Source organism: Oncorhynchus gorbuscha, linkage group LG11 (assembly GCF_021184085.1).
Source record: "Oncorhynchus gorbuscha isolate QuinsamMale2020 ecotype Even-year linkage group LG11, OgorEven_v1.0, whole genome shotgun sequence".
Lineage (NCBI taxonomy): Eukaryota > Metazoa > Chordata > Actinopteri > Salmoniformes > Salmonidae > Oncorhynchus > Oncorhynchus gorbuscha.
Window position 1 is genome coordinate 40,958,378 of NC_060183.1, and position 26,362 is coordinate 40,984,739.

Consider the following 26,362-nt stretch of genomic DNA (forward strand, 5'->3'; position numbering starts at 1 on the left):
GGGCCCTTGTGTTCAGCTCCTCTGATAACACGGAAGTGGCAATAACTCCAGACACAGCACCTCGTTTTTTTGGTTTCCTGCACGGAACATTTTTTAAAAGAAACATGCCCTCTGTCATCTCATCGCCCTCCAGGACTCCACTGACAACACGTGGCAGTGGCAGACAGATTTAATACAAAACGCTTGAAGGACACTACGGGCGATGACGTCTTGACCAGCAGTTCATTACAGTTCATTACAGTACTGGTGGTTCATTACAGTTCATTACAGTACTGGTGGTTTTGGTGATGTGGGAGTGTTTAGGTGTAATTTATGGGATATTCACGCACGCCTGTGCACTGGAGCCGACGTCTGTCTGTCTGTCTGTCTGTCCGTAGAGCACCATTACGACCCCTACCTCCATTTTTAAGCTACACTCCTTCCTCCTCTCCCCCTCTCCCCCCTTCCAGTGGCTACTCCCTACATCCCTGCGGTGCTTCCGCTCGACGTGTCCAGCACTTTGGATTCAAAAAACAACAACGGCGATGAACAACGACAACAATCAGACGACAATAAAATAATAAAAAATAATATTCATTATTATTATTATAATAAAAAATAACATCAGTAACAATAATCCTCTAAGGTTCCCACTTCACAGAAGTGACGGCAATAAACGTTTGTGTCAGCGTGTCTGCTGAGCAGTGGTTAGGTTTCCACGGTGATGATGGGGTTAGGGGGGGGTTTGAGGGCGTAGCAGGTGTAACAAACGGGTAAATCCCTCTTTTCTTCTCTCGTCCCAGTGTTTCCTAATCCTCGTTCCTCCTCCTCTTCTACTGGTCTTGCGTTTCTTTCACTCTTCCCGTTGTCTCTCTCTCTCTCTCTCTCTCTCTCTCTCTCTCTCTCTCTCTCTCTCTCTCTCCCTCCCCCTCCCACCCTCCCTCCCTCTCAGTGGGTCAGCGTCCTTGGCACGTCTTGCAGCACATCTGTCTGAAGTACGCACGGCCACAGAACTTGAACTTCAGCACCAGTGGGCAATATGCCACTTTGTTTACGTCTTTGCATTCTGGAGAGAAAAATACAAAAGTTAGATAGGAGATAAAGGAAAGAAGAAGATCAAGAGGAGAGGAATGACAATGTCTATGAACCACATGTGTGTGTCTGTCTGTGCATGTGTGTGTGTGTGTCCATGTTGTAATATTGCTGTTGGATTCAAATGAATTAAATGCATTCCAGACCAGTGGTTCTAACCTCCGGCAGGTGCACCGGTCCCAGAAATAATTGTCTCACACCTATTTAGTCAGGTCTTAGCTGTTAGATTTAATATAAGCGGTCCTCCGAGCCTGTCCCTGGTGCAATAAGGTCGAGAAACACTGTGGACTATTCCAAGTTTCTCTTGTCTCTTATAACAACAGGCCCTAATAAATCTCCCCTCCGTGTTGCTGTGTAGTGGTACGTTCCAGCTGACGGATGGCCTGCTGTGAGGCTCCCGCAGTTCTCTCCTACCTGGGAGAGATAGTGCTATATATGTGTGCTATATGAATAAGTATGGAGGACAAACCACGTCTAGAACTATCTCACTTCACATGAGCACTTTTCTGTTCATCCCATTGGCCCCGTTTTGTAAAAAGGACTATTATTCGGGCTTTCTAAGCTCTTCCTCTTACCGCTATGTGCAAGATCAGCTTCTTTCTCTTCTTTCTTACATCGTATGTATCAATCCAGGTCGGTCTCATTGAGGCAAAACATATTTTGTAAAAGAGACCTGGTTCTTATGCTCCTTCACAGATGAATAATCATAAGCAACCATTACCGTCTGTCTTGAGTGTGGGTTTGTAGTAGTAGTCCGAGGCTAGGCCAGATGAATCTCTCTCTCTCAACCCTTCACAATGTAATAACAGCCCCCCCAACCCCCCACCACAGACACAGTTTGGTGGACGAACAGGGCAGAACCTCTAAATGCCTTATCGGGCTGTGGCCTGGGAGGGAGGCATGCTCTCACTGCTATCTGTCTCTCTGTCTGTCTGCACGGGGACAATTAGCCTGAAGCTAATCCCATTAGTTGCTAGCGTCTCCACACACCTGCTCAGCGTTTCCATTCACCCCCATCGGCGTGTTGCCTGGTCCTGTCCCTAGGCATCCTAACACACATCCATCATAGCAGGCAGAGGATAGAGGGTCCAGGCAGCCAGCTCAACCTCAATGGGGAGATGAATGTGGTGTGTTCCGTGAGAGTTGTGTCACCCCGCCGTGTTTAGGTCATACGGCTTGATCGGTGGGTGAGGGCTCCGTGTGTATGTGTGAGTGTGTGCGTGTGTGTTCTGTACTCACCGTCACCGTTGGCGATGGGCATGGCGTCACACTTGCTCTCACACTGCTGCATGGCAGTGGGCCTGAGGCCCTCGGGACAGTCACTGGAGGGCTGGCCCGTGTAAGAGAGACACTGCACCGTCCGCATCTGCTGGCCCAGTCCACACTGCGCTGAGCACTGTGGTGAAACACACACACACACATTATCAATCACACTGCGCCAAACACTGAACCACATTATTAACCACATACCGCAGTCAAAAGATACAGAGTTATTCACCCTCAACACGGCCACACTGTTAAAACTCACACCCATGTGTTATAACCTATAGTGACGGAGTCCTATGCACAGTCAAACAGCCCTTTACTGCTGTCTGGCAGTGTAATGTGGATGGCGTTTATTGAAAGGTAGCCTAGCGGATAGAGCGTTGGGCCAGTAACCAAAAGGTTACCTCTATGGGCCAAGCTTAGCTTAGCGTAGTCTGAGTGTGCAGATTCCCACTGCCCCCCCCTGCTGCCTTCTCGGCAGACACTCAGCGAGTCTGACTAATCACTACGGACACAGTAGCTCATCCTATTAAGTCACCGTTAAGAGAAAGGTGTGAGAGAGAGAGAGAGAGAGAGAGAGAGAGAGAGAGAGAGAGAGAGAGAGAGAGAGAGAGAGTGTGAGTGAGTGAGTGAGTGAGTGAGTGAGTGAGTGAGTGAGTGAGTGAGTGAGTGAGTGAGTGAGTGAGTGAGTGAGTGAGTGAGTGAGTGAGTGAGTGAGTGAGTGAGTGAGTGAGTGAGTGAGTGAGTGAGTGAGTGAGTGAGTGACAGAGAGACAGAGAGACAGACAGACAGGACAGAGTTGAAAAGCCAAGATAAGTAGAATGGCCTTCCTGAACTGTTTAAGTGACTGAGTCCGAACACACAGAAACATACAGTGCATGCACATGCATAGAAATAGAATGAAATGCAGAGAAATAGAATGAAATGCAGAGAAATAGAATGAAATGCAGAGAAATAGAATGAAATGCAGAGAAATAGAATGAAATGCATAGAAATAGAATGAACGTGCATAGAAATAGAATGAAATGCATAGAAATAGAATGAACGTGCAGAGAAATAGAATGAACATGCAGAGAAATAGAATGAACGTGTAAAGAAATAGAATGAACATGCAGAGAAATAGAATGAACGTGCAGAGAAATAGAATGAACATGTAAAGAAATAGAATGAACCTGCAGAGAAATAGAATGAACGTGCAGAGAAATAGAATGAACATGTAGAGAAATAGAATGAACGTGCAGAGAAATAGAATGAACATGCAGAGAAATAGAATGAACATGCAGAGAAATAGAATGAATCTGATGAAGGCAAAAAACGACAGGAATGAACCAATGCAGAGAAATAAAATGAAACGGGACAGAGACAAAGGAAGAAATGAACCTAATCAGAGAAAGGAATGAACAGGTGTGCAGAGAAATAGAATGAACAGCTGGGAGAGAAATAAGACCAGCAGAAAATGAACAGGGACAAGACATGATAATAAATGACAAACATGACACAGAGAAATAGAATGAACAGAGAAATAGAATGAACATGAATGAACCTGCAGAGAAATAGAATGAACGTGCAGAGAAATAGAATGAACATGTAGAGAAATAGAATGAACGTGCAGAGAAATAGAATGAACATGCAGAGAAATAGAATGAACGTGTAACGAAATAGAATGAACCTGCAGAGAAATAGAATGAACGTGCAGAGAAATAGAATGAACGTGCAGAGAAATAGAATGAACGTGCAGAGAAATAGAATGAACGTGCAGAGAAATAGAATGAACGTGTAAAGAAATAGAATGAACGTGCAGAGAAATAGAATGAACGTGCAGAGAAATAGAATGAACATGTAAAGAAATAGAATGAACATGTAAAGAAATAGAATGAACATGTAAAGAAATAGAATGAACGTGCATAGAAATAGAATGAACATGTAAAGAAATAGAATGAACATGTAAAGAAATAGAATGAACGTGCAGAGAAATAGAATGAACATGTAAAGAAATAGAATGAACATGTAAAGAAATAGAATGAACATGTAAAGAAATAGAATGAACGTGCATAGAAATAGAATGAACATGTAAAGAAATAGAATGAACATGCAGAGAAATAGAATGAACATGTAAAGAAATAGAATGAACATGTAAAGAAATAGAATGAACATGTAAAGAAATAGAATGAACGTGCATAGAAATAGAATGAACATGTAAAGAAATAGAATGAACATGCAGAGAAATAGAATGAACATGTAAAGAAATAGAATGAACATGTAAAGAAATAGAATGAACATGTAAAGAAATAGAATGAACGTGCATAGAAATAGAATGAACATGTAAAGAAATAGAATGAACGTGCAGAGAAATAGAATGAACATGTAAAGAAATAGAATGAACGTGCAGAGAAATAGAATGAACATGTAAAGAAATAGAATGAACGTGCAGAGAAATAGAATGAACATGTAAAGAAATAGAATGAACGTGCAGAGAAATAGAATGAACATGTAAAGAAATAGAATGAACGTGCAGAGAAATAGAATGAACATGTAAAGAAATAGAATGAACGTGCAGAGAAATAGAATGAACATGTAAAGAAATAGAATGAACGTGCAGAGAAATAGAATGAACATGTAAAGAAATAGAATGAACATTCGACATGCACAGACGATTATGGGAGGAAAGTGATACAGTAGTAATTATTTAATGGGCATCAGTCAGACTGCAGTCAGCTGGTTTACATTAGAACAGAGAGATGGTAGCGACCAGCTATAGACACAAGAGACATGCAGTTAGTTGCATCAGCTGGAAACATCTAGTTAACTACTGTACATCAGCCAGGGTTATGAGTCCAACATTCTCCCGTCAATGTTATTATCTGTACCGTAGTAGTTCTCTGGGGCAGCAGGTAGCCTAGTGGTTAGAGCGTTGGGCCAGTAACCGTAAAGGTTGCTGGATCGAATCCCCGAGCTGACAAGGTAAAAATCTGCCGTTCTACCCCTGAGCAAGGCACTGTTCCCTTGGCACCAAAGACGTGGATGTAGATTATGCTAGCTCCCCGCACCTCTCTGATTCAGAGGGGTTGAGTTGAATGCGGAAGACACGTTTCAGTTGAATGCATTCAGTTGTACAACTGACTAGGTTTCCCCCCTTCCCTTCTCTTACTTGTCTGTAACGAGATAATTTCTCAGGTTCTGTAGTAGAAGGCTTCTAGCTGTACCTGGATGTTATTTAGGGGCCTAACCAGGTTGTGGTGGACTTTGTTGTGGTATTAAAGGAATTGTGGGGGGTTAGAGGTCATGGGCTCTGGTCCCAGGTTCTCATAACAACATCACCCGGTGCTCCCACTTCAATCAGCCCATCAAACAACAGGTTCTTGGGTTTAATATATACCAGTAACACCAGAGCTTTAAGTTTGTTTAGACCAAGGACTTTCTCACGCACTGGCCAAGGAGAGATGTATATACCTCTCTCTCTATCTCTTTCTTTCTCTTTCCCATTGGCCCATTCCTCTCTTCCTCCTCTCAGTCCCCCTCCCTCCCCCTCTATAATTACACCTTTCACCCTCTCCTCTCCTCCTGTCTCTCACCCCTGTCTCTCCTCTCCCTGAGCCATAGAAAGGGCAGCTTGTTGTGAAGGTCGTGCTTCACTCCCCGGATTCGCTGCCGGAGGCCAAAAGGTCACTGGTTCAAATCCCACTTAAGACCCTCCATTGACGTGGGCCATCTGTCAGGGCCGGCCTGGGCCCTAATAAAGGCCGTCTAATTGGGAGGAGATGACATGCAGGCTGGGATGTGAGGCTCCACAGAGCCTGATCTGAAGGGAGGGTAAGCCTGGTGGCCCGGTGGGCACAGGGGCCAGACACGTGTTGATGGTATGGTTGAGATCTGACTGGGGCCGCAGCACACAATCCCACACACACACACACACACACACAACACGCGCGCACAACATAGGCAGACAGACAGACAGGTTGGACAGGCACACATGATCAGCTCTCTAGGGACCCCAGTTTATGATCAAGCCATAAATTCTGTAGGCTGTTCACCAAAACAGGGGATTTGGAGTCTGTTCTTCTTAGAATAGCTTCGTTTACCTGCCTTTGGTACAAACACATTGACATCCTGGTCTCAAGACATATTGAAGCAATGAAAAGTGAAAGGAAGCAATGATTTCTGAAGGGGGAGCGAATCCTACCTGTCCCCATTCCCCTGGGATCCATCTAGGTGGCGGACAGCGTCCCAGACTACAGCGGGTCCTGACGGGGGGCTTCCTGTGGGAGGGACAGTGGGCGGGCGGGAAGGTCTTGGTCAGGTCGTTGCTCTTACACAGCACAATGCGGTGCTTGAACCCAGGGCCACATTTGGGCGTGCACTGGGAGCAGAAGGAAGAACAGACGAGCTCAATAAAACTAGTCACCTTTGACTTTTTTTCCTACATGACACATTTCTAGTTCCCTATTACAACTGCTGCTGTCCCAGTGGACAAAACTGTTTGAAAAAAATAGACCCTGTTTTCCCCCCACGCTGGGATGTAAAAAGAGGCGGTCCTTCTCCTACCTCTGACCAATCCAGAGTGACCCACCGAGGGGGGCAGGACTGGTTGTTGCAGGCCTCTCGTTCTATTGGTCGGTGCGTCAGACAGTGGCTGTCCTCCAGGGTCTCCTCCTCGGCAGGCCCCATCTTCCTGATGCACAGAACCGTCCGAGTCCGCATCCCGCCGCCGCATGTCTTCCCACAGTCCGACCAGTCGCCGATAAACCACCTACAACAGCACGATCACCACCATTAGAACAACGACTGGGACAGAACAACAATGGGACTTGAAGAGGACAGTCCCATTGGAACCATATGGGTCAGATGTGTTTTCATATGGCCCCCAGTATCATGCAGTATCACAAATGGGATAATACGCTTCAATTTTATATTCCGGGGGAAATATTTTCTTGTGCACTGCCAAGACTAATTCCCTTTAAGGGCAACGCATTTTTCAAACTACACAACATGTTGTCGGAACACAGCCGACGCAGACATCCAGCGACTGGGAGACGTTACATTCCTGATCCGGCTTACGTCATTCCGCAGGAATGTACAGAGAATTAACATTGTCTCCCAACATCTGGGTCCCCCCCCCCCTCCCCTCCCCTTCCCCCCCGCGCCCCCGCCCATGCCATGCTGGGTATTCTAAAACAATCATGTTTACACGCTCATGTTGATCCAGTACTCTCCCTGCCTGTGGACACTATGTTTGCCTTCCTGATTGGAAAACTGTAGCAGTTGCCTTAGATACGGCAACGGGCAACAAGGGCTATCCGAGAGGAGAGAAGAAAAGGAATCCACTTAACAAGCTGAATATTCATAGATAGTGTTTGTTCCTCTGTCAACCTGGCCCTTATTAATGGAGTGAGCTGATGATTTCAAACATAGCTTTCTTGGGCATTGAGTGAAGCCAGGAACGGCCTTCATATCAGTTCATTACAGATGCCCATCTAACCGTAACGACTTATTCATCTACACCCAACTATACACACGCATCACTGTTGGCAGACGGCTTCAGCCCATAGGCCAAAAGTATTTCATCCTTTTGTTCCCTCCAATTGAACATCTGAGACATGATTGAACTCTGTCTGACCGTTCCCTCAGCCCTTGCAGAGAGGCTAAGCGTTTTTGGCCACAACAGACACGCACACGCACGCGCACCCACACGCACACGCACACACACACACACACACACACTCTCTCTCTCAAGGATGCGTGCGTGCACTCACCACTCACTCACACAGAGACGGACACACGCGCTCGTGCGTACATCATCCCTCGACGGTTCATAGCGTAAGCTAGCCAATACAATTAAACGCAGGTGGTCATTTTCAGCATTTTCATTCTTGGGCATAAAACAAGCTTCGAAAAGAGTTAACATATGAAGTTATAAATCATTGCCGTTTTATTTTAGCATTTTCTTCAAAACACATTTTACAGCTAAGGGACTCCTTGAAGGCAAATTAATATAGCAAGTCGTTATCGTTTTTCTACGAAATAGTCTTAAATGGAGCTTAGGATAGACCTAAACGGTTGTGTAGCCTTCTGAACCCACTTCACCCACTATCGACTATTGGTTGGTCTCTGGTTGTATGTAATAAGTGGTCCAACACCAGTATTAGCATTTCCTGTGAGCCAAGGTAGCATACAGTACACCCATCCAGCATAGTTTAGCAGGATATCTTTATTTTCCAAGATGGATATTAGGTTCATAGAGTCTGAGGGTCTTACCTGGGGAGCAGGTACTGTACGTGACCACTGCATTGTATTGCATTCTATTGAACCGTATTGTCCTGTATTGTAGATGAAAGTCTTGTTGTACGTACTCTGGAGGGCACGGTTCAGTGTTGCAGGATCTCTGGTTCTCCGGAGGTTTGTTGTCCGGGTCACAGTAGCTGTTCTGCACCACCGAGTTATCATCCAGACGCTTACACAGCACTTCCTGCTTCTGAGAACCTAACAGAGAAGGGGGAACACGCACAACACCCAGTTATTGTCCAGCCTCTTCCTGTTTGATGCATCACTTCCTGGGAACCCTGACTTGAGAAGGGGAGCAAACACACACACGACACCCATTTCCCTGATTAACTTTGGATTCCTGAAAATGTAAGAAAATACAGTACCGAAATCACCTTCTTATTCTCCTGCACATGAACCAGAGTGCAGCAGGCAGCTCCCTACGGTGCAGTGTGTCTGTGTTTGGGTGGAGACTTAAGGGATGGTCTCAGTCTGTGGTAAACCCAGATGTGTAAATGTCTGGTGCCTTACAGGATATGTTGGGAAATAAAATCACTTTTACGGAGCAGCTCTTTCCTTTGACTGCTAGCGCAGAGTCTGAGGACGACCGTATCGCTGTCACCCAACTCCCTCTGTGTGTGTGTGTGTGTGTGTGTGTGTGTGTGTGTGTGTGTGTGTGTGTGTGTGTGTGTGTGTGTGTGTGTGTGTGTGTGTGTGTGTGTGTGTGTGTGTGTGTGTGTGTGTGTGTGTGTGTGTGTGTGTGTGTGTGTGTGTGTGTGTGTGTGTGTGGAGTCCCATGGGACATATCCTAGGACCTACACCATACTAATCTTGCCCACCAACCGGCACTTGCTCTGCCAAGACGTCTGGTTTCCAAGCGCCTCAGAACGGGACTTGACTGGAAGTCTGTGGCAAAAGCGGACGACACAACCGCTGATTTTAATTGGCTGATCTCTCCGTCCATCGTCACTACCTAGCAGAACCCTTAGGACCTCCCCTTTTGGATTTCAGAAGTGCGAGCAGCACACTGACCAAGGAGGTGAGTTGGGGAAATCAGATGGTCCCGGTGAAAGACCATTTATGTTGATTGTGCCATCTAATACAGCTGTAGCAGGCTCTCTTCCACCTCGATTTTAACCGACGCCCCTTTCAAGTCCTCACTTTGTTGCACACTGTTTCCCAGGCTGTATATGCAGTATCAATTGAGCCTGGGGACGAGGTGAACGCCATGCTGGTCTGACTGGTGCAAGGAGATATGCACGTGTGCGTAAGGTGACAGAGAGCGAGTGTGAGTGCTATGCACGTGTGCGTAAGGTGACAGAGAGCGAGTGTGAGTGCTATGCACGTGTGCGTAAGGTGACAGAGAGCGAGTGTGAGTGCTATGCACGTGTGCGTAAGGTGACAGAGAGCGAGTGTGAGTGCTATGCACGTGTGCGTAAGGTGACAGAGAGCGAGTGTGAGTGCTATGCACGTGTGCGCAAGGTGACAGAGAGCGAGTGTGAGTGCTATGCACGTGTGCGTAAAGGTGACAGAGAGCGAGTGTGAGTGCTATGCACGTGTGCGTAAAGGTGACAGAGAGCGAGTGTGAGTGCTATGCACGTGTGCGTAAGGTGACAGAGAGCGAGTGTGAGTGCTATGCACGTGTGCGTAAGGTGACAGAGAGCGAGTGTGAGTGCTATGCACATGTGCGTAAAGGTGACAGAGAGCGAGTGTGAGTGCTATGCACGTGTGCGTAAAGGTGACAGAGAGCGAGTGTGAGTGCTATGCACGTGTGAGTAAAGGTGACAGAGAGCGAGTGTGAGTGCTATGCACATGTGCGTAAAGGTGACAGAGAGCGAGTGTGAGTGCTATGCACGTGTGCGTAAAGGTGACAGAGAGCGAGTGTGAGTGCTATGCACGTGTGCGTAAGGTGACAGAGAGCGAGTGTGAGTGCTATGCACATGTGCGTAAAGGTGACAGAGAGCGAGTGTGAGTGCTATGCACATGTGCGTAAAGGTGACAGAGAGCGAGTGTGAGTGCTATGCACGTGTGCGTAAAGGTGACAGAGAGCGAGTGTGAGTGCTATGCACGTGTGCGTAAGGTGACAGAGAGCGAGTGTGAGTGCTATGCACATGTGCGTAAAGGTGACAGAGAGCGAGTGTGAGTGCTATGCACATGTGCGTAAAGGTGACAGAGAGCGAGTGTGAGTGCTATGCACGTGTGCGTAAGCGAGTGTGAGGTGACAGAGAGCGAGTGTGAGTGCTATGCACGTGTGCGTAAGGTGACAGAGAGCGAGTGTGAGTGCTATGCACATGTGCGTAAAGGTGACAGAGAGCGAGTGTGAGTGCTATGCACGTGTGCGTAAGGTGACAGAGAGCGAGTGTGAGTGCGTGCCTGCCTGCTTTCCTTCGTATAGTGGCATTTGTATAGTGGTGTACACACCCATAGTACAGCCGATATATGGATTGGTGTTAAAGTATCATGCTTGGAGAGGGTAGTGAAGTTGCCTGGATGCCCGAAGGTGTTTTTAAAAGGCTGTGTTAGCACTGGGATGCATTAAATGAAATGTTACGATTAGCAGCGTCAGCTAAATTCAACGGCTATATGATTTGAAGGCCCACATGCAAAACGTACGGATCTGTTGTATTCATTTTGATATGTCGTAAAGTGTTGCTTGGTAGAAGTCCCAAAAGCCAAAATGTCATATACATATTACAATGCTACGGTATAAACATCTATATGATATGATATCTGTAGCTCTTTGCACAGATCTCCTTTCCCAGGAGCTCTATTTCGGGGTTCTTTTTCAGTTCTGTGTTCTTTGTTCGAATATTGAAGGCATTTAGTGGCCATGCTCGACAGCTGGAGAGGAACAGTATTTATTTCTTCATAAAAGCCCATGGCTTTTGGGGTTAAAATGAGTTGGTTTAGTCATTCTTCAGGCAGTGGTCGACATTTCGCTGTGGTTTCAGAGTGAGGAGGTTTCAGTATGCAGTAGGACAAGGGTTTTCGAGCGGCAGACCGTAGTATCTCTGGCGAGCCAGATTGTATGCTAGCTAGCCCTGGTTAACCCGAAGATATGCAGAGCAGCTCATTCATAGAAATGACACCATATTCATGTGCCTGGTTTAAATATGGAAAACGCATATTAAGTTTGACTTAAAAGCTGAAATGACATTTAGAAAGCAATAAAGTTATGATCCTACAAACCCATGTGAAATGATCATACTGGGTTACCCCACAGTATTCTCCAGTATTTCAATAAGTATCGGTTGGTCCGGACTGGAAAGACACACAAGACACAATGTATCTCATGTTGGAGAAAGCTACTGTTATTGTAAAGAAAACAATAAAAATGTCGACAGTGTGTAACCATATTCCATTACCAGATAGCTAGAGCAGCACTTTTAAAAAGCCATAGATCTCTGACACCTAAACCCATGCTCCCCACAGTCTCCACATTTACAGTATTGTGTTCCGTAGGGCACAATGTTGAACATAGCCATAGAGTTTTGCAACAGAAAGCAAAAAAAAAAAGATTTATTGGACTGGGAGCATTGGATAACTTCAAGTACCCCGTTTCAAAATGTTTTCTCTTGTTTGGTGCCAAATGAACAGGACCAGGTCAAAGCCATATATGGGCATGTGGTTGGTTGTTGCAGTTGCATACCTCCAGCGCAGGTGGCGGAGCAGTCGGACCAGGCCAGATGGTGCCAGGAGAAGCCCACCTCATTGTCCCCACTTCCTGTCCTCTGGATGGGAACGTTAAACTTATAACGGATCCCCATGTTCTGCTCCTGGAGAAGAACCTGGAAGTGAGAGGAAGACGTGGTTTGATTTATCACATTTGCAGCGTTGGCTTCAGTTCCATATGAATTCATTTTAAGTGCAGGTCCTGAATTGAAATCATCCGAAATGAAACAACTGAAATGGAATTGACCCAAACCTTTATCGTATTTTTCTTTGTGGGTTTTTTTTCTTCATGCTTTTTCAAAATGTTTTTCGTTAAATGTCTGCTTAGCCCACATGCCCACACCGCTCTATATACTGTATGTAATGTATACCATAACTATGTATTAAGACTATGATTCTCCCATTCTATGGAATGCCCACCGCCCTCATATGTCATGTCAGCTAATATGTTTTACTAGACGGAACAGAGAAGGTTAACTTTGATTCTATACAAGTATAGAAAATTCCAACTTATCACATGGAATGTGCAAGTTCTACATGATGGGGAGGGAAAAGCATTTGGTTCTCAAACACTTAAAGAGAATGTCAGCCGACGTGGCTACATTGAGAAATAGGAGAAATGTAACATTTAAAGAGGAGCTGGGTTGGAGAGTCGTTATGCTGCCACCAACTGTAGTAAAAGCAGAGGTGTAGGCAGCCTGATCAATAAGAATACACCATTTCCCCTTATATCCCAGCACATGGACCAAGAAGGCTGTTTTCTACCTTGCATGGTGAAAAATACACAGTTCAATGTATTGTGCATTCGGAAAGTATTCAGACCCCTTGACTTCTTCCACATTTTGTTACGTTACAGCCTAATTCTGAATGTTTTTCCCCCCCTCATCAATCTACACTCAACACCCCATGACAAAGTGAAGAATATTTGATTTTGATTTTTAGCAAATGTATAAAAAAATAGTGTGAAATGTGAAATATCACATTTATATAAGTATTCAGACTCTTTACTCAGTACTTTGTTGAAGCACCTTTGGCAGGAATTATAGCCTCGAGTCTTCTTGTGTATGACGCTACAAACTTGGCACACATGTATTTGGGGAGTTTCTCCTATTATTCTCTGCAGATCCTCTCAAGCTCTGTCAGGTTGGATGGAGAGCATTGCTGCACAGCTATTTTCAGGTACCTCCAGAGATGTTCGATCGGGTTCAAGTCCGGGCTTTGGCTGGGCCACTCAAAGGCATTCAAAGACATGTCCCGAAGCCACTCCTGCGTTGTCTTGGCTGTGTGCTTAGGGTTTGTTGTCCTGTTGGAAGGTGAACCTTCACCCCAGTCTGAGGTCCTGAGCGCTCTGGTGCAGGTTTTCATCAAGGATCTTTTTGTACTTTGCTCCGTTCATCTTTTCCTCGATCCTGACTAGTCTCCCAGTCCCTGCTGCTGAAAAACACCCCCACAGCATGATGCTGCCACCCACATGCTTCACCGTAGGGATGGTGCCAGGTTTCCTCCAGACGTGGCGCTTGGCATTCAGGCCAAATAGTTCAATCTTGGTTTCATCAGACCAGAGAATCTTATTCTCATGGTCTGAGAGTCTTTAGGTGCCTTTTGGCAAACTCCAAGCAGGAGTGGCTTCGATTTGGCCCGTCTACCATGAAGTCCTGATTGGTGGAGTGCTGCAGAGATGGTTGTCCTTCGGGAAGGTTCTCCCATTTCCACAGAGGACCTCAAGAGTTCTGTCAGAGTGACCATCAGGTTCTTGGTCATTTCCCTGACCAAGGCCCTTCTCCCCTGATTGCTCAGTTTAGCTGGGAGGCCAGCCCCAGGAAGAGACTTGGTGGTTCCAAAGTTCTTCCATTTAAGAATGATGGAGGTCACTGTGTTCTTTGGGGACCTTCAATGCTGCAGACATGTTTTGGTACCCTTCCCCATATATGTGCCTCGACACAATCCTGTCTCGGAGCTCTACGGACAATTCCTTCGACCTCATGGGTTGGTTTTTGCTCTGACATGCACTGTCAATTGTGGGACCTTATATCGACAGGTGTGTGCCTTTCCTAATCATGTCCAATCAATTGAATCAATTGACTCCAATCAAGTTGTAAAAACATCTCAAGGATGATCAATGGAAACAGGATGCACCTGAGATCAATTTAGAGTCTCATAGCAAAGGGTCTGAATACTTATGTAAATAAGGTATTTCAGTTTTTATTCTTCATAAATTAGCAAAAAAATGTCTAAAAAACTGTTTTCACTTAGTCATTATGGGGCATTGTGTTTAGATTGATGAGAAAAAAAGTTTAATCTTAACATTTTTAGAATAAGGCTGTAACGTCACAAAATGTGGAAAAAGGGAAGGGGTCTGAATAGTTTCCAAATGCATCGTATATCCCACCAGGGGAAAGTTATATTTTTAGCTATATTAGATAAAGAAACCATTATTTAGCAGGTGACCTAAATTATACATTTGATAAGATTGACAGATGTGGTAATAAAAAAGGCACTTTTAGGCTGAAAAAAGTGCTCTCTGTAAATGATTTACAGGACACCTAGAGAGTATTATTCCTAACTACAAAATATACTATTTTTTTCTTTCTCAAAGTAAGAAATGCTGTTCAAGAATTGACTGCATTATGTTATATTTACTGGATTTAAAAATGAATGATATAGTGATATCAGATCATTCTCCAGTATCATGAAATACACTTAGCGACAGAATTTGGAGAATGAACAGAGCGCATCTTCTGCACCTGAAATGTATTAAAAACCTTTACCATTACAAATGTTGACCTACAGTGCCTTCAGAGCGTATTCACACCCCTTTGACAGCCTATTTTGTTGGGTTACAAGGTAACCGGATTTAATTGTAATTTTGGTCAACGATATACACAAAATTACACAGGTGCACCTTGTGCTGGGGGACAATAAAAGTCCACTCTAAAATGTTGCAGTCGTTTCAGACAACACAATGCCACTGATGTCTCAAGTTTTAGGGGAATCTTGCAATTGGCATGCTGACTGCAGGAATGTCCAACAGAGCTGTTGCCAGAGAATTTAATGTTAATTTCTCTACCATAAACTGCCTGCAACATCATTTGATAGAATTTGGCAGTATGTCCGACCGGCCTCACAACCGCTTGCTGATGTCACTGTAGTGAACAGAGTGCCCCATGGTGGCAGGGGGGTAACGGTATGGGACAGGCATAAGCTATGGACAACGAACACAACTGCATTTTACCGATGGCAAATTGAACGCACAGAGATAACGTGACGAGATCCTGAGGCCCATTGTCGTGCCATTCCTCCGCCGCCATCACCTCATGTTTCAGCATGATAATGCACGGCCCCATGTCGCAAGGATCTGTACACAATTCCTGGAAGCTGAAAATGTCCCAGTTCTTCCATGGCCGGCGTACTCACCAGACACGTACGACAGTGTGTTGCAGTTCCCGCCGATATCCAGCAACTTCACACAGCCATTGCAGAGGAGTGGGACAACATTCTACAGGCCACAATCAACAGTCTGATCAGCTCTATACGAAGGAGATGTGTCGCGCTGCATGAGGCAAATGGTGGTCACACCAGACACGGACTGGTTTTCTGATCCACACTGGTTTTCTGATCCACACTGGTTTTCTGATCCACACTGGTTTTCTGATCCACGCATATCTGTATTCCCAGTCATGTGAAATCCATAGATTACGGCCTAGTGTTGCGTTTATATTTTTGCTCAGTATAATAATGACTCAATAATCCATGCTTTCTGGCGATAAACTGGCTGTCAGAAGTATTACAATGTAAACATACTTTTAACGCTTCTGCCAAGCATATTCCAAGACGGGGGGCATACGGGGCATACGGGGCCGTAGTGAGATACCCGATGGGTTGAGCGATTCTCTTCTCATCACTCATCTTGAAAAAAACGTGGAAATGTCAATCGGCCATCATTAACACAATGTAAAAAATCAAATGATGAATTATTGAAATATAGAATAAGTCCCCAGTAAGGAGTTGTTACGTGTTCCTCTTACTGTACTGCAGCGGAGACTCTAATCATCCATTGAGCACTGTGTTTATGTTAGCGTATTTGATGCAGTATTTGATGCATTATTTGATGCAAGGGAACATAGGAATGATGCCGTTTTTCAGTTGCCACAAACGGAATGGCCTGTGGTGGGATGGACAGCTCTGTTTATTCCTAACCCCTAACCGGGTTAACCCCAGCCCTATTCCAGTGGTCCTATGGGGTCTGCTATTTCCACTATTCATGTCCAGGCAAAAGCCACTGCGGTCCTGAGGGCCATGGAGTGGGATGGCTTAAAGAAACACAAACGCAGACACACACACACACAGACATCCAGGCATTACACCCACTTACACCCGTGCACATACACGCGCAGGTTTTCACAAGCCAGAACACGGCTCGCAAACATAAACACACACCCTCACCAAAACACATGTCCACTTGCAGTTGAATTGAGCCAGAAATGGCTTTTTCAATATCTACGTTGCTGTATATACAGTAGTAAACCCCGAACCAGCACAGTCTTACTGGCCTGAAGGTCAGCTAAGGATTGCTGGGAGCAGCTGTTGTGCTTCATGTCGATTCAAACGAGTAACATCTGAAGGTTGTCTTTGTTAAATTCCCTTTTTCGTGGAATACCCCCCCCCACCCCCCCCAAATTGACTAAGGACACCCGGTGGGCTGAAAAAGCACTTTTTTGTGTTTGATCCTCTTTCTATGTCAAAGGCAAACCCCTCCCACATTGTTTACTCAACACACAACAAAACAGTCAAATGTGGTTACCATGACGACTAGGTTGTCCGTGGTGGCCCCCAGGGCCTCGAGCGACTCAGGTTCGTCAAGTGGCCTCTTGTAGTGGAACGCTGTCCCTGCGATGTCAAACTTCCTGGGCCAGTCGATGGTCCACGCTCCGTTGATGAAGTAGTCATCTCCCTCTGACTTCAACGCTACAAGAAAGGGACCGATAGAAGAAGGTTTCTAGTTGGATTTGTACCCACGGCAGCGTGATAGCCCACTGAGATAAAGCCTAGGTAGGAGGAATGCGCTGGCGTTGCTAAGACACATTTTCAGCTCTCAGGCAGGGTTGAGTGTAGTTCACTGAACCCCCTACAGCTAAAATAGCAGCCTGTTAAAATGCTGACAAGAGTGGTGAGCCAAAGACTACCAAGGAACGGTAGCCAAGACAACAGGTGGTGGCAGTGTTTTGGTGTGATGTCATCACCATCATTCATCATCAACACCGGCGTCCTCTCCTGATGTCATTGGCAAATTTATTTTCCTCAACAGACACTGTGCAGCACTCAGGGCGAGATCACACACATGCACGCACGCACGCACACACACACACACACACACACACACACACACACACACACACACACACACACTCTCACCTTTCAGAGGGAAAGAGAGAATGCACACACACACACACACACACACACACACACACACACACACACACACACACACACACACACACACACACACACACACACACACACACACACACACACACACACACACTCTTCAGGTGAAAGCTTGGAAGAATCCCATGAATACCATTCCTGCTGGTCGTCAAAACAAAGAAGTTGTCTCCAAGCACAACACATCTCAAAATATCCATTTTCTCAGAGTTGAAATGGGGCCAAATTGAGGAGAAACGACCCAAACACTGTGTTCCCTCTCTCTCTATCTGTCTCTAGCTGATTCCTCATGCGTATGCACTTTGCAGCATTTACGCACTTCGTTACAACAATACTTGTGTGACTCCTCCTGTTTTGGGGGATAGCTTATACAGAATGCAGTCTTTACTGCCACCTCGTCTGCACATTCAAACAGTGAGCTCGCAGTCCATCGCCACTGCTAAAGGCAGCCTCACACAACTTTACCAAGACCAAATACTCCCACAGCTTTTAGGGCCTGTCACACATTACTTGGAAGGGACATAGAGAGTGCCGTCTACACAATAGGACACAAAGTGGCAATCGTTAAAACGTATGTATCACATAAAATAAATGTTGATATATAAATATTCTGCTATCCACTATTGCCACGGGGCTGTCGCCTCGGGTCTGTCGCCTCGGGTCTGTCGCCGCGGGGCTGTCGCCTCGGGGCTGTCGCCTCGGGGCTGTCGCCGCGGGGCTGTCGCCGCGGGGCTGTCGCCTCGGGGCTGTCGCCGTGGGGCTGTAAATTGAACAACGCCTGACGTTTCAAAGCCTGACTTCAGTCCTCCGTCAACAACCTGAGCCGTAAATTCACCACTCGGTCACACTTCTAAACTCCCTCGTTAATATCAGCCCACGACAACAACACTAAACGGGCTTGTTTGATTGTTTTGATGCCGACTGTCAGAGCTGTGAATGTTGTTCCGTTCTCGTCTGGAACGAAGAGGGAGAGACCGACGTTCCAGAGGGAGAGACCGACGTTCCAGAGGGAGAGACCGACGTTCCAGAGGGAGAGACCGACATTCCAGAGGGAGAGACCGACGTTCCAGAGGGAGAGACCGACGATCCAGAGGGAGAGACCGACGTTCCAGAGGGAGAGACCGACGTTCCAGAGGGAGAGACCGACGTTCCAGAGGGAGAGACCGACGTTCCAGAGGGAGAGACCGACGTTCCAGAGGGAGAGGCCGACGTTCCAGAGGGAGAGACCGACGTTCCAGAGGGAGAGGCCGACGTTCCAGAGGGAGAGGCCGACGTTCCAGAGGGAGGGACCGACGTTCCAGAGGGAGAGACCGACGTTCCAGAGGGAGAGACCGACGTTCCAGAGGGAGAGACCGACGTTCCAGAGGGAGAGACCGACGTTCCAGAGGGAGAGACCGACGTTCCAGAGGGAGAGACCGACGTTCCAGAGGGAGGGACCGACGTTCCAGAGGGAGAGACCGACGTTCCAGAGGGAGGGACCGACGTTCCAGAGGGAGAGACCGACGTTCCAGAGGGAGAGGCCGACGTTCCAGAGGGAGAGACCGACGTTCCAGAGGGAGAGACCGACGTTCTAGGGAGGGAGAGACCGACGTTCCAGAGGGAGGGACCGACGTTCCAGAGGGAGAGACCGACGATCCAGAGGGAGAGACCGACGTTCCAGAGGGAGAGACCGACGTTCCAGAGGGAGAGACCGACGTTCCAGAGGGAGGGACCGACGTTCCAGAGGGAGAGACCGACGTTCCAGAGGGAGGGACCGATGTTCCAGAGGGAGAGACCGACGTTCCAGAGGGAGAGACTGACGTTCCAGAGGGAGGGACCAACGTTCCAGAGGGAGGGACCAACGTTCCAGAGGGAGAGACCAACGTTCCAGAGGGAGGGACCAACGTTCCAGAGGGAGGGACCAACATTCCAGAGGGAGAGACCAACGTTCCAGAGGGAGGGACCAACGTTCCAGAGGGAGAGACCAACGTTCCAGAGGGAGGGACCAACGTTCCAGAGGGAGGGACCAACGTTCCAGAGGGAGAGACCAACGTTCCAGAGGGAGAGACCAACGTTCCAGAGGGAGAGACCAACGTTCCAGAGGGAGGGACCAACGTTCCAGAGGGAGAGACCAACGTTCCAGAGGGAGAGACCAACGTTCCAGAGGGAGGGACCAACGTTCCAGAGGGAGGGACCAACGTTCCAGAGGGAGAGACCAACGTTCCAGAGGGAGGGACCAACGTTCCAGAGGGAGGGACCAACGTTCCAGAGGGAGAGACCAATGTCAAAGACTCCCACTGGACGCGGCGCTGACTATTTTCTCTAATGTCGAAGCTGTTCATTTCAGTGCAGGTTAAAAAAACACTGTCTGCTCAGCCCTCGACTGAGAAAGCACGAGGTGGTGCGGAAACCGGAATTTTTAAACCAGGAACTGAAGCAATACCCTCTAATATGAAACAGGTTAATTTCAAACTTCTTCACAGTTAGTGTAGCACTAATTGTGTGGAGTTATGGACGGGCCATAATGACTTAGAACCTTTTCAGATGTAGAGACTGTGAAGAAACACAGGATGGATGAAAATCATTCGAATAGCGTTGAAAAGAGGTCACTTACCGATGTAGTTCTTGGACATGGAGACTTCTTGGATTTCTATGTGGACTGATCCCCTTGGTATCAGAACAACCTCCATGTAACCTGGTAGAGAAAAGGACACCACCATTACAGAGACACAGCAAATGTGTTTTTAGATGCATTACTGGACATACCATAGAAGGAGAAAGTGCTTTTGCCTCCCGATAGACTAGTCTTGGAACCAGAGCCAGGATGAAGCCATATCTCCACTCTGAGTCCTTCACCGGATGATGTAATTAATGCAAATATATTATGTTTCCATTTATGTTTTGACAACATGTTTCTCAACTCCCAAAACCATACGCTTTATCATTGGGTGACAAAGGGGGGGGGGGCACACACAGAAGTGTTTGGCTAAAGGGCTCTGTTGGCTCTAGGACAGGGCTGCTCTGCCAAAAAGACAATACGTTCCTGAGTTTTTACCTTGCCTTTCTGCACGAGGATGTGTCTCCCGGAAAGTGCTTACAAACTTGTGGTGTTTGGCAGCTTTCAGAATGCACAGGGGAATGGACTCGCTCTGAAACACATACTCTTCTCTACACACTGCTGTCTCCTCTACATTACAGTCCTCTTCTCTGATCCTCCCTTCTTTACACTGCTGTCTCCTCTACATTACAGTCCTCTTCTCTGATCCTCCCTTCTTTACACTGTTGTCTCCTCTACATTACAGTCCTCTTCTCTGATCCTCCCTTCTTTACACTGCTGTCTCCTCTACATTACACAGTCCTCTTCTCTGATCCTCCCTTCTTTACACTGCTGTCTCCTCTACATTACAGTCCTCTTCTCTGATCCTCCCTTCTTTACACTGCTGTCTCCTCTACATTACAGTCCTCTTCTCTGATCCTCCCTTCTTTACACTGCTGTCTCCTCTACATTACATAGTCCTCTTCTCTGATCCTCCCTTCTTTACACTGCTGTCTCCTCTACATTACACAGTCCTCTTCTCTGATCCTCCCTTCTTTACACTGCTGTCTCCTCTACATTACAGTCCTCTTCTCTGATCCTCCCTTCTTTACACTGCTGTCTCCTCTACATTACACAGTCCTCTTCTCTGATCCTCCCTTCTTTACACTGCTGTCTCCTCTACATTACAGTCCTCTTCTCTGATCCTCCCTTCTTTACACTGCTGTCTCCTCTACATTACATAGTCCTCTTCTCTGATCCTCCCTGCTTTACACTGCTGTCTCCTCTACATTACACAGTCCTCTTCTCTGATCCTCCCTTCTTTACACTGCTGTCTCCTCTACATTACAGTCCTCTTCTCTGATCCTCCCTTCTTTACACTGCTGTCTCCTCTACATTACACAGTCCTCTTCTCTGATCCTCCCTTCTTTACACTGCTGTCTCCTCTACATTACACAGTCCTCTTCTCTGATCCTCCCTTCTTTACACTGCTGTCTCCTCTACATTACACAGTCCTCTTCACTGATCCTCCCTTCTTTACACTGCTGTCTCCTCTACATTACACAGTCCTCTTCTCTGATCCTCCCTTCTTTACACTGCTGTCTCCTCTACATTACACAGTCCTCTTCTCTGATTCTCCCTTCTTTACACTGCTGTCTCCTCTACATTCCACAGTCCTCTTCTCTGATCCTCCCTTCTTTACACTGCTGTCTCCTCTACATTCCACAGTCCTCTTCTCTGATCCTCCCTTCTTTACACTGCTGTCTCCTCTACATTACACAGTCCTCTTCTCTGATCCTCCCTTCTTTACACTGCTGTCTCCTCTACATTACACAGTCCTCTTCTCTGATCCTCCCTTCTTTACACTGCTGTCTCCTCTACATTACAGTCTCTTCTCTGATCCTCCCTTCTTTACACTGCTGTCTCCTCTACATTACACAGTCCTCTTCTCTGATCCTCCCTTCTTTACACTGCTGTCTCCTCTACATTACACAGTCCTCTTCTCTGATCCTCCCTTCTTTACACTGCTGTCTCCTCTACATTACACAGTCCTCTTCTCTGATCCTCCCTTCTTTACACTGCTGTCTCCTCTACATTCCACAGTCCTCTTCTCTGATCCTCCCTTCTTTACACTGCTGTCTCCTCTACATTACACAGTCCTCTTCTCTGATCCTCCCTTCTTTACACTGCTGTCTCCTCTACATTACAGTCCTCTTCTCTGATCCTCCCTTCTTTACACTGCTGTCTCCTCTACATTACACAGTCCTCTTCTCTGATCCTCCCTTCTTTACACTGCTGTCTCCTCTACATTCCACAGTCCTCTTCTCTGATCCTCCCTTCTTTACACTGCTGTCTCCTCTACATTACAGTCCTCTTCTCTGATCCTCCCTTCTTTACACTGCTGTCTCCTCTACATTCCACAGTCCTCTTCTCTGATCCTCCCTTCTTTACACTGCTGTCTCCTCTACATTACACAGTCCTCTTCTCTGATCCTCCCTTCTTTACACTGCTGTCTCCTCTACATTACAGTCCTCTTCTCTGATCCTCCCTTCTTTACACTGCTGTCTCCTCTACATTCCACAGTCCTCTTCTCTGATCCTCCCTTCTTTACACTGCTGTCTCCTCTACATTACACAGTCCTCTTCTCTGATCCTCCCTTCTTTACACTGCTGTCTCCTCTACATTACACAGTCCTCTTCTCTGATCCCCCCTTCTTTACACTGCTGTCTCCTCTACATTCCACAGTCCTCTTCTCTGATCCTCCCTTCTTTACACTGCTGTCTCCTCTACATTACACAGTCCTCTTCTCTGATCCTCCCTTCTTTACACTGCTGTCTCCTCTACATTACAGTCCTCTTCTCTGATCCTCCCTTCTTTACACTGCTGTCTCCTCTACATTACACAGTCCTCTTCTCTGATCCTCCCTTCTTTACACTGCTGTCTCCTCTACATTCCACAGTCCTCTTCTCTGATCCTCCCTTCTTTACACTGCTGTCTCCTCTACATTACAGTCCTCTTCTCTGATCCTCCCTTCTTTACACTGCTGTTTCCTCTACATTCCACAGTCCTCTTCTCTGATCCTCCCTTCTTTACACTGCTGTCTCCTCTACATTACACAGTCCTCTTCTCTGATCCTCCCTTCTTTACACTGCTGTCTCCTCTACATTACAGTCCTCTTCTCTGATCCTCCCTTCTTTACACTGCTGTCTCCTCTACATTCCACAGTCCTCTTCTCTGATCCTCCCTTTACACTGCTGTCTCCTCTACATTACACAGTCCTCTTCTCTGATCCTCCCTTCTTTACACTGCTGTCTCCTCTACATTACACAGTCCTCTTCTCTGATCCTCCCTTCTTTACACTGCTGTCTCCTCTACATTATACAGTTACCTGTTAAATCCACTTAAAGGAGGATTTGTAAGCCTTGAGACAACTGAGACACGGAGTGGGCAAGACAAAAGATTTAAGTGCCTTTGAACGGGGTGTGGTAGTAGGTGCCAGGTGCACCGGTTTGAGTGTGTCAAGAACTGCAACGTTTCTGGGTTTTTCCTACTCAACAGTTTCCTGTGTGTATCAGCAATGGGGTGGCAGCGTAGCCTAGTGGTTAGAGCGTTGGACTAGTAACCGGAAGGTTGTGAGTTCAAACCCCCGAGCTGACAAGGTACAAATCTGTCGTTCTGCCCCTGAACAGGCAGTTAACCCACTGTTCCCAGGCCGTCATTGAAAATAAGAATATGTTCTTAACTGACTTGCCTGGTTAAATAAAGGTCAAATTTAAAATTAAAATTAAAATGGTCCACCACCATCCAGCCACCTTGACACAACTACGTGTACTTGCTCAGAGGGGAGACCCTTCATGACCCTTCACCTTTTTCATCAGTTTGGATGGAACTAAAACATTTGCACACCTGAAGTAAAGAGCCCTGTCAAGTTCTGTCCCCAGACTGGGTCTTACCGCCTCTGGGTAGGGAGTCATTGAACAGTCCCTCTGTGGCCTCACAGGTACTGCCGTCGCCTCCACACACCCGACAGCGGTCCTCCTTGGCGTCCGAACCCAGGATGTTGTCACAGCCTACGTGCTGAGAGAGGAGACAGAGTACCATGTTATATTGCATCAAGTATAACTTATACCATAGTAACGCCACTGTTTAATAATACTGTAGTAATACCATAGTAATACCATAGTAATAAAGAAAAGTGCTGAAGAAGTGCGTTAAAGTCTGTGGAAGCTGCATGGAGCAGCAGTTTTACGTCAGTTAAAATGCGAACTCATGATTGGACAGTAAGTGATTAGCAACCGTAGAACGACAGTTGGACGAGAGGAACAGTCGCTGACTTAACTGCCAGTCTCTTTTAGAGAGTTACGGTAAAGTGAGTATCTCATACTTGTGTAGACTCCTCTAAAATGTGATAAGGAGAATTAATGGGTGTCACCTTAATAATGACAGGAGAGAAAAATACATTTATTCTCACACATCCCTCGCATTCTCTCTCTCTCTCTCTCTCTCTCTCTCTCTCTCTCTCTCTCTCTCTCTCTCTCTCTCTCTCTCTCTCTCTCTCTCTCTCCCTCGCCCCCCTTCTCTCTCACCCTCTATTCTCTCCATTCTCGCTCTCTCTCTCTCTCTCTCTCTCTCTCTCGCTCCGTCCACATTTCTCTGCTCTATCCCTATCTGTTTCTTCTCTCTTTCATTGTCCCCCTGTTCTCTCTCTCTCCCTTTGTCATTATCCAACACGTGCACAGGCCTACATGAAGCATTTTGAGTATTTCCGAGCAGCCTTCAGGCAGACAGTGTTCCAGAGATTAATCACGTCATGTCAGAGACTCTAGAAGACTCTAGAAGACCAACTGCTGCTGAAATAAAAAGGCACATTGGACTGTGACTAGGGATGAACATGTCCCAGTGCTTTCTGGGAAGAAACCTCCAACACACACACACACACACACACACACACACACACACACACACACACACACACACACACACACACACACACACACACACACACACACCCTGACCCGATTGTACACATACTGTACAGTGTCCACACACAGAACAAAGACAGCAGTAGATGCCAGATCTCCTTAATAAACACGTTATTTTCAGCTTTTTTCAACTAAAAAAAAAAACTATTTTGAGCATAAATTCAAAACCTTATTTTAAACAAACGCCCAGTGGTGAAATAAATGACAGTGTCTTTCAACTCAACTTCCACGTTAATCTGGATAGCCAGTTTCCTGAGGAGAACTTCAAAACAATCCCAGACATGATCTGTTGAGTTGTGATAAGAGTCTAGATTAAGACCTCTGCCAACCACTCAATGAAAATCAAACTGACTGAAACTCCAAGTTTTGTTCTAACTCTACATTGTTCCATATTGGATAATGGTATTTCCTCGCTGTCTCTCAGTCACTTTCCCCCAGTCAGTCAGTATCATATAAACAAGGTCTCTTGAGATAAGAAGGAACACAAACACTGTGACTATAAACTGTACAAACTGAGTCACAGGCTGAGTTTTGTCGGGTCAGGTTTCCTGGTCAGGTCACATGGTCAGGATCATTACATCAGGTTATACAGTCATCCCGTTTATTAGCTTTATCTATCACAATGTAACCAGGTCATAGCCATGGTACAGTGTTTCTCCTATGGGGGAGTCAGCACCATACCGGCTGGGTCCTGACTGGAAGCAGCGTGGGTCTGTTTGACTGGGGTGAGTCACAGCGTGGGAACCAGAAGCACTACTTCTTATCTGGGGAAATGTACAGTAACTGAAAGGACAGCCTAAACATTACCACCACTACGTCACAAGAACAATTATCACACTCAAGACAGACAAATAGACACACGCACACACACAAAGACACTCTCTCTCTCTCTCTCTCTCTCTCTCTCTCTCTCTCTCTCTCTCTCTCTCTCTCTCTCTCTCTCTCTCACCTTGCACTCTCCATTGATGCAGATGTCCAGTGAGTCGGCCTGGCAGCGTGTTCCATCGATGACGGCCGGGGAGCGCTCGGTGTAGAAGTTATATCCCTCCGCCAGACAGTTCAGAGCACACGGCTTCACGCCACCTGGAACACACAGGGCAGAGGTCAGAAGGTACTGGACAAACCTCCACAGGGCAGGGGTCGACTCCTGTACCCA

General features: G+C 46.5%; 1 protein-coding gene across 3 annotated transcripts in view; it reads right to left on the bottom strand.

Moving 5' to 3' along the window:
* Positions 1-920: 920 nt before the first annotated feature.
* The window catches only part of adamts6 (ADAM metallopeptidase with thrombospondin type 1 motif, 6), a 125,802-nt gene continuing 100,360 nt past the window's right edge, over positions 921-26,362 (bottom strand). For all 3 annotated transcript variants that reach the window (XM_046369618.1, XM_046369619.1, XM_046369617.1), the window contains exons 16-25: positions 26,156-26,289; positions 24,178-24,301; positions 20,303-20,383; positions 17,069-17,232; positions 12,245-12,383; positions 8,685-8,814; positions 6,880-7,084; positions 6,518-6,694; positions 2,311-2,467; positions 921-1,045 (exon numbers count right to left, since the gene is read on the bottom strand). In XM_046369618.1, coding sequence (XP_046225574.1) covers positions 936-1,045; positions 2,311-2,467; positions 6,518-6,694; positions 6,880-7,084; positions 8,685-8,814; positions 12,245-12,383; positions 17,069-17,232; positions 20,303-20,383; positions 24,178-24,301; positions 26,156-26,289 — 1,421 coding nt within the window. In that variant the 3' untranslated portion in view covers positions 921-935. The remainder of the gene's footprint in view (positions 1,046-2,310; positions 2,468-6,517; positions 6,695-6,879; positions 7,085-8,684; positions 8,815-12,244; positions 12,384-17,068; positions 17,233-20,302; positions 20,384-24,177; positions 24,302-26,155; positions 26,290-26,362) is intronic.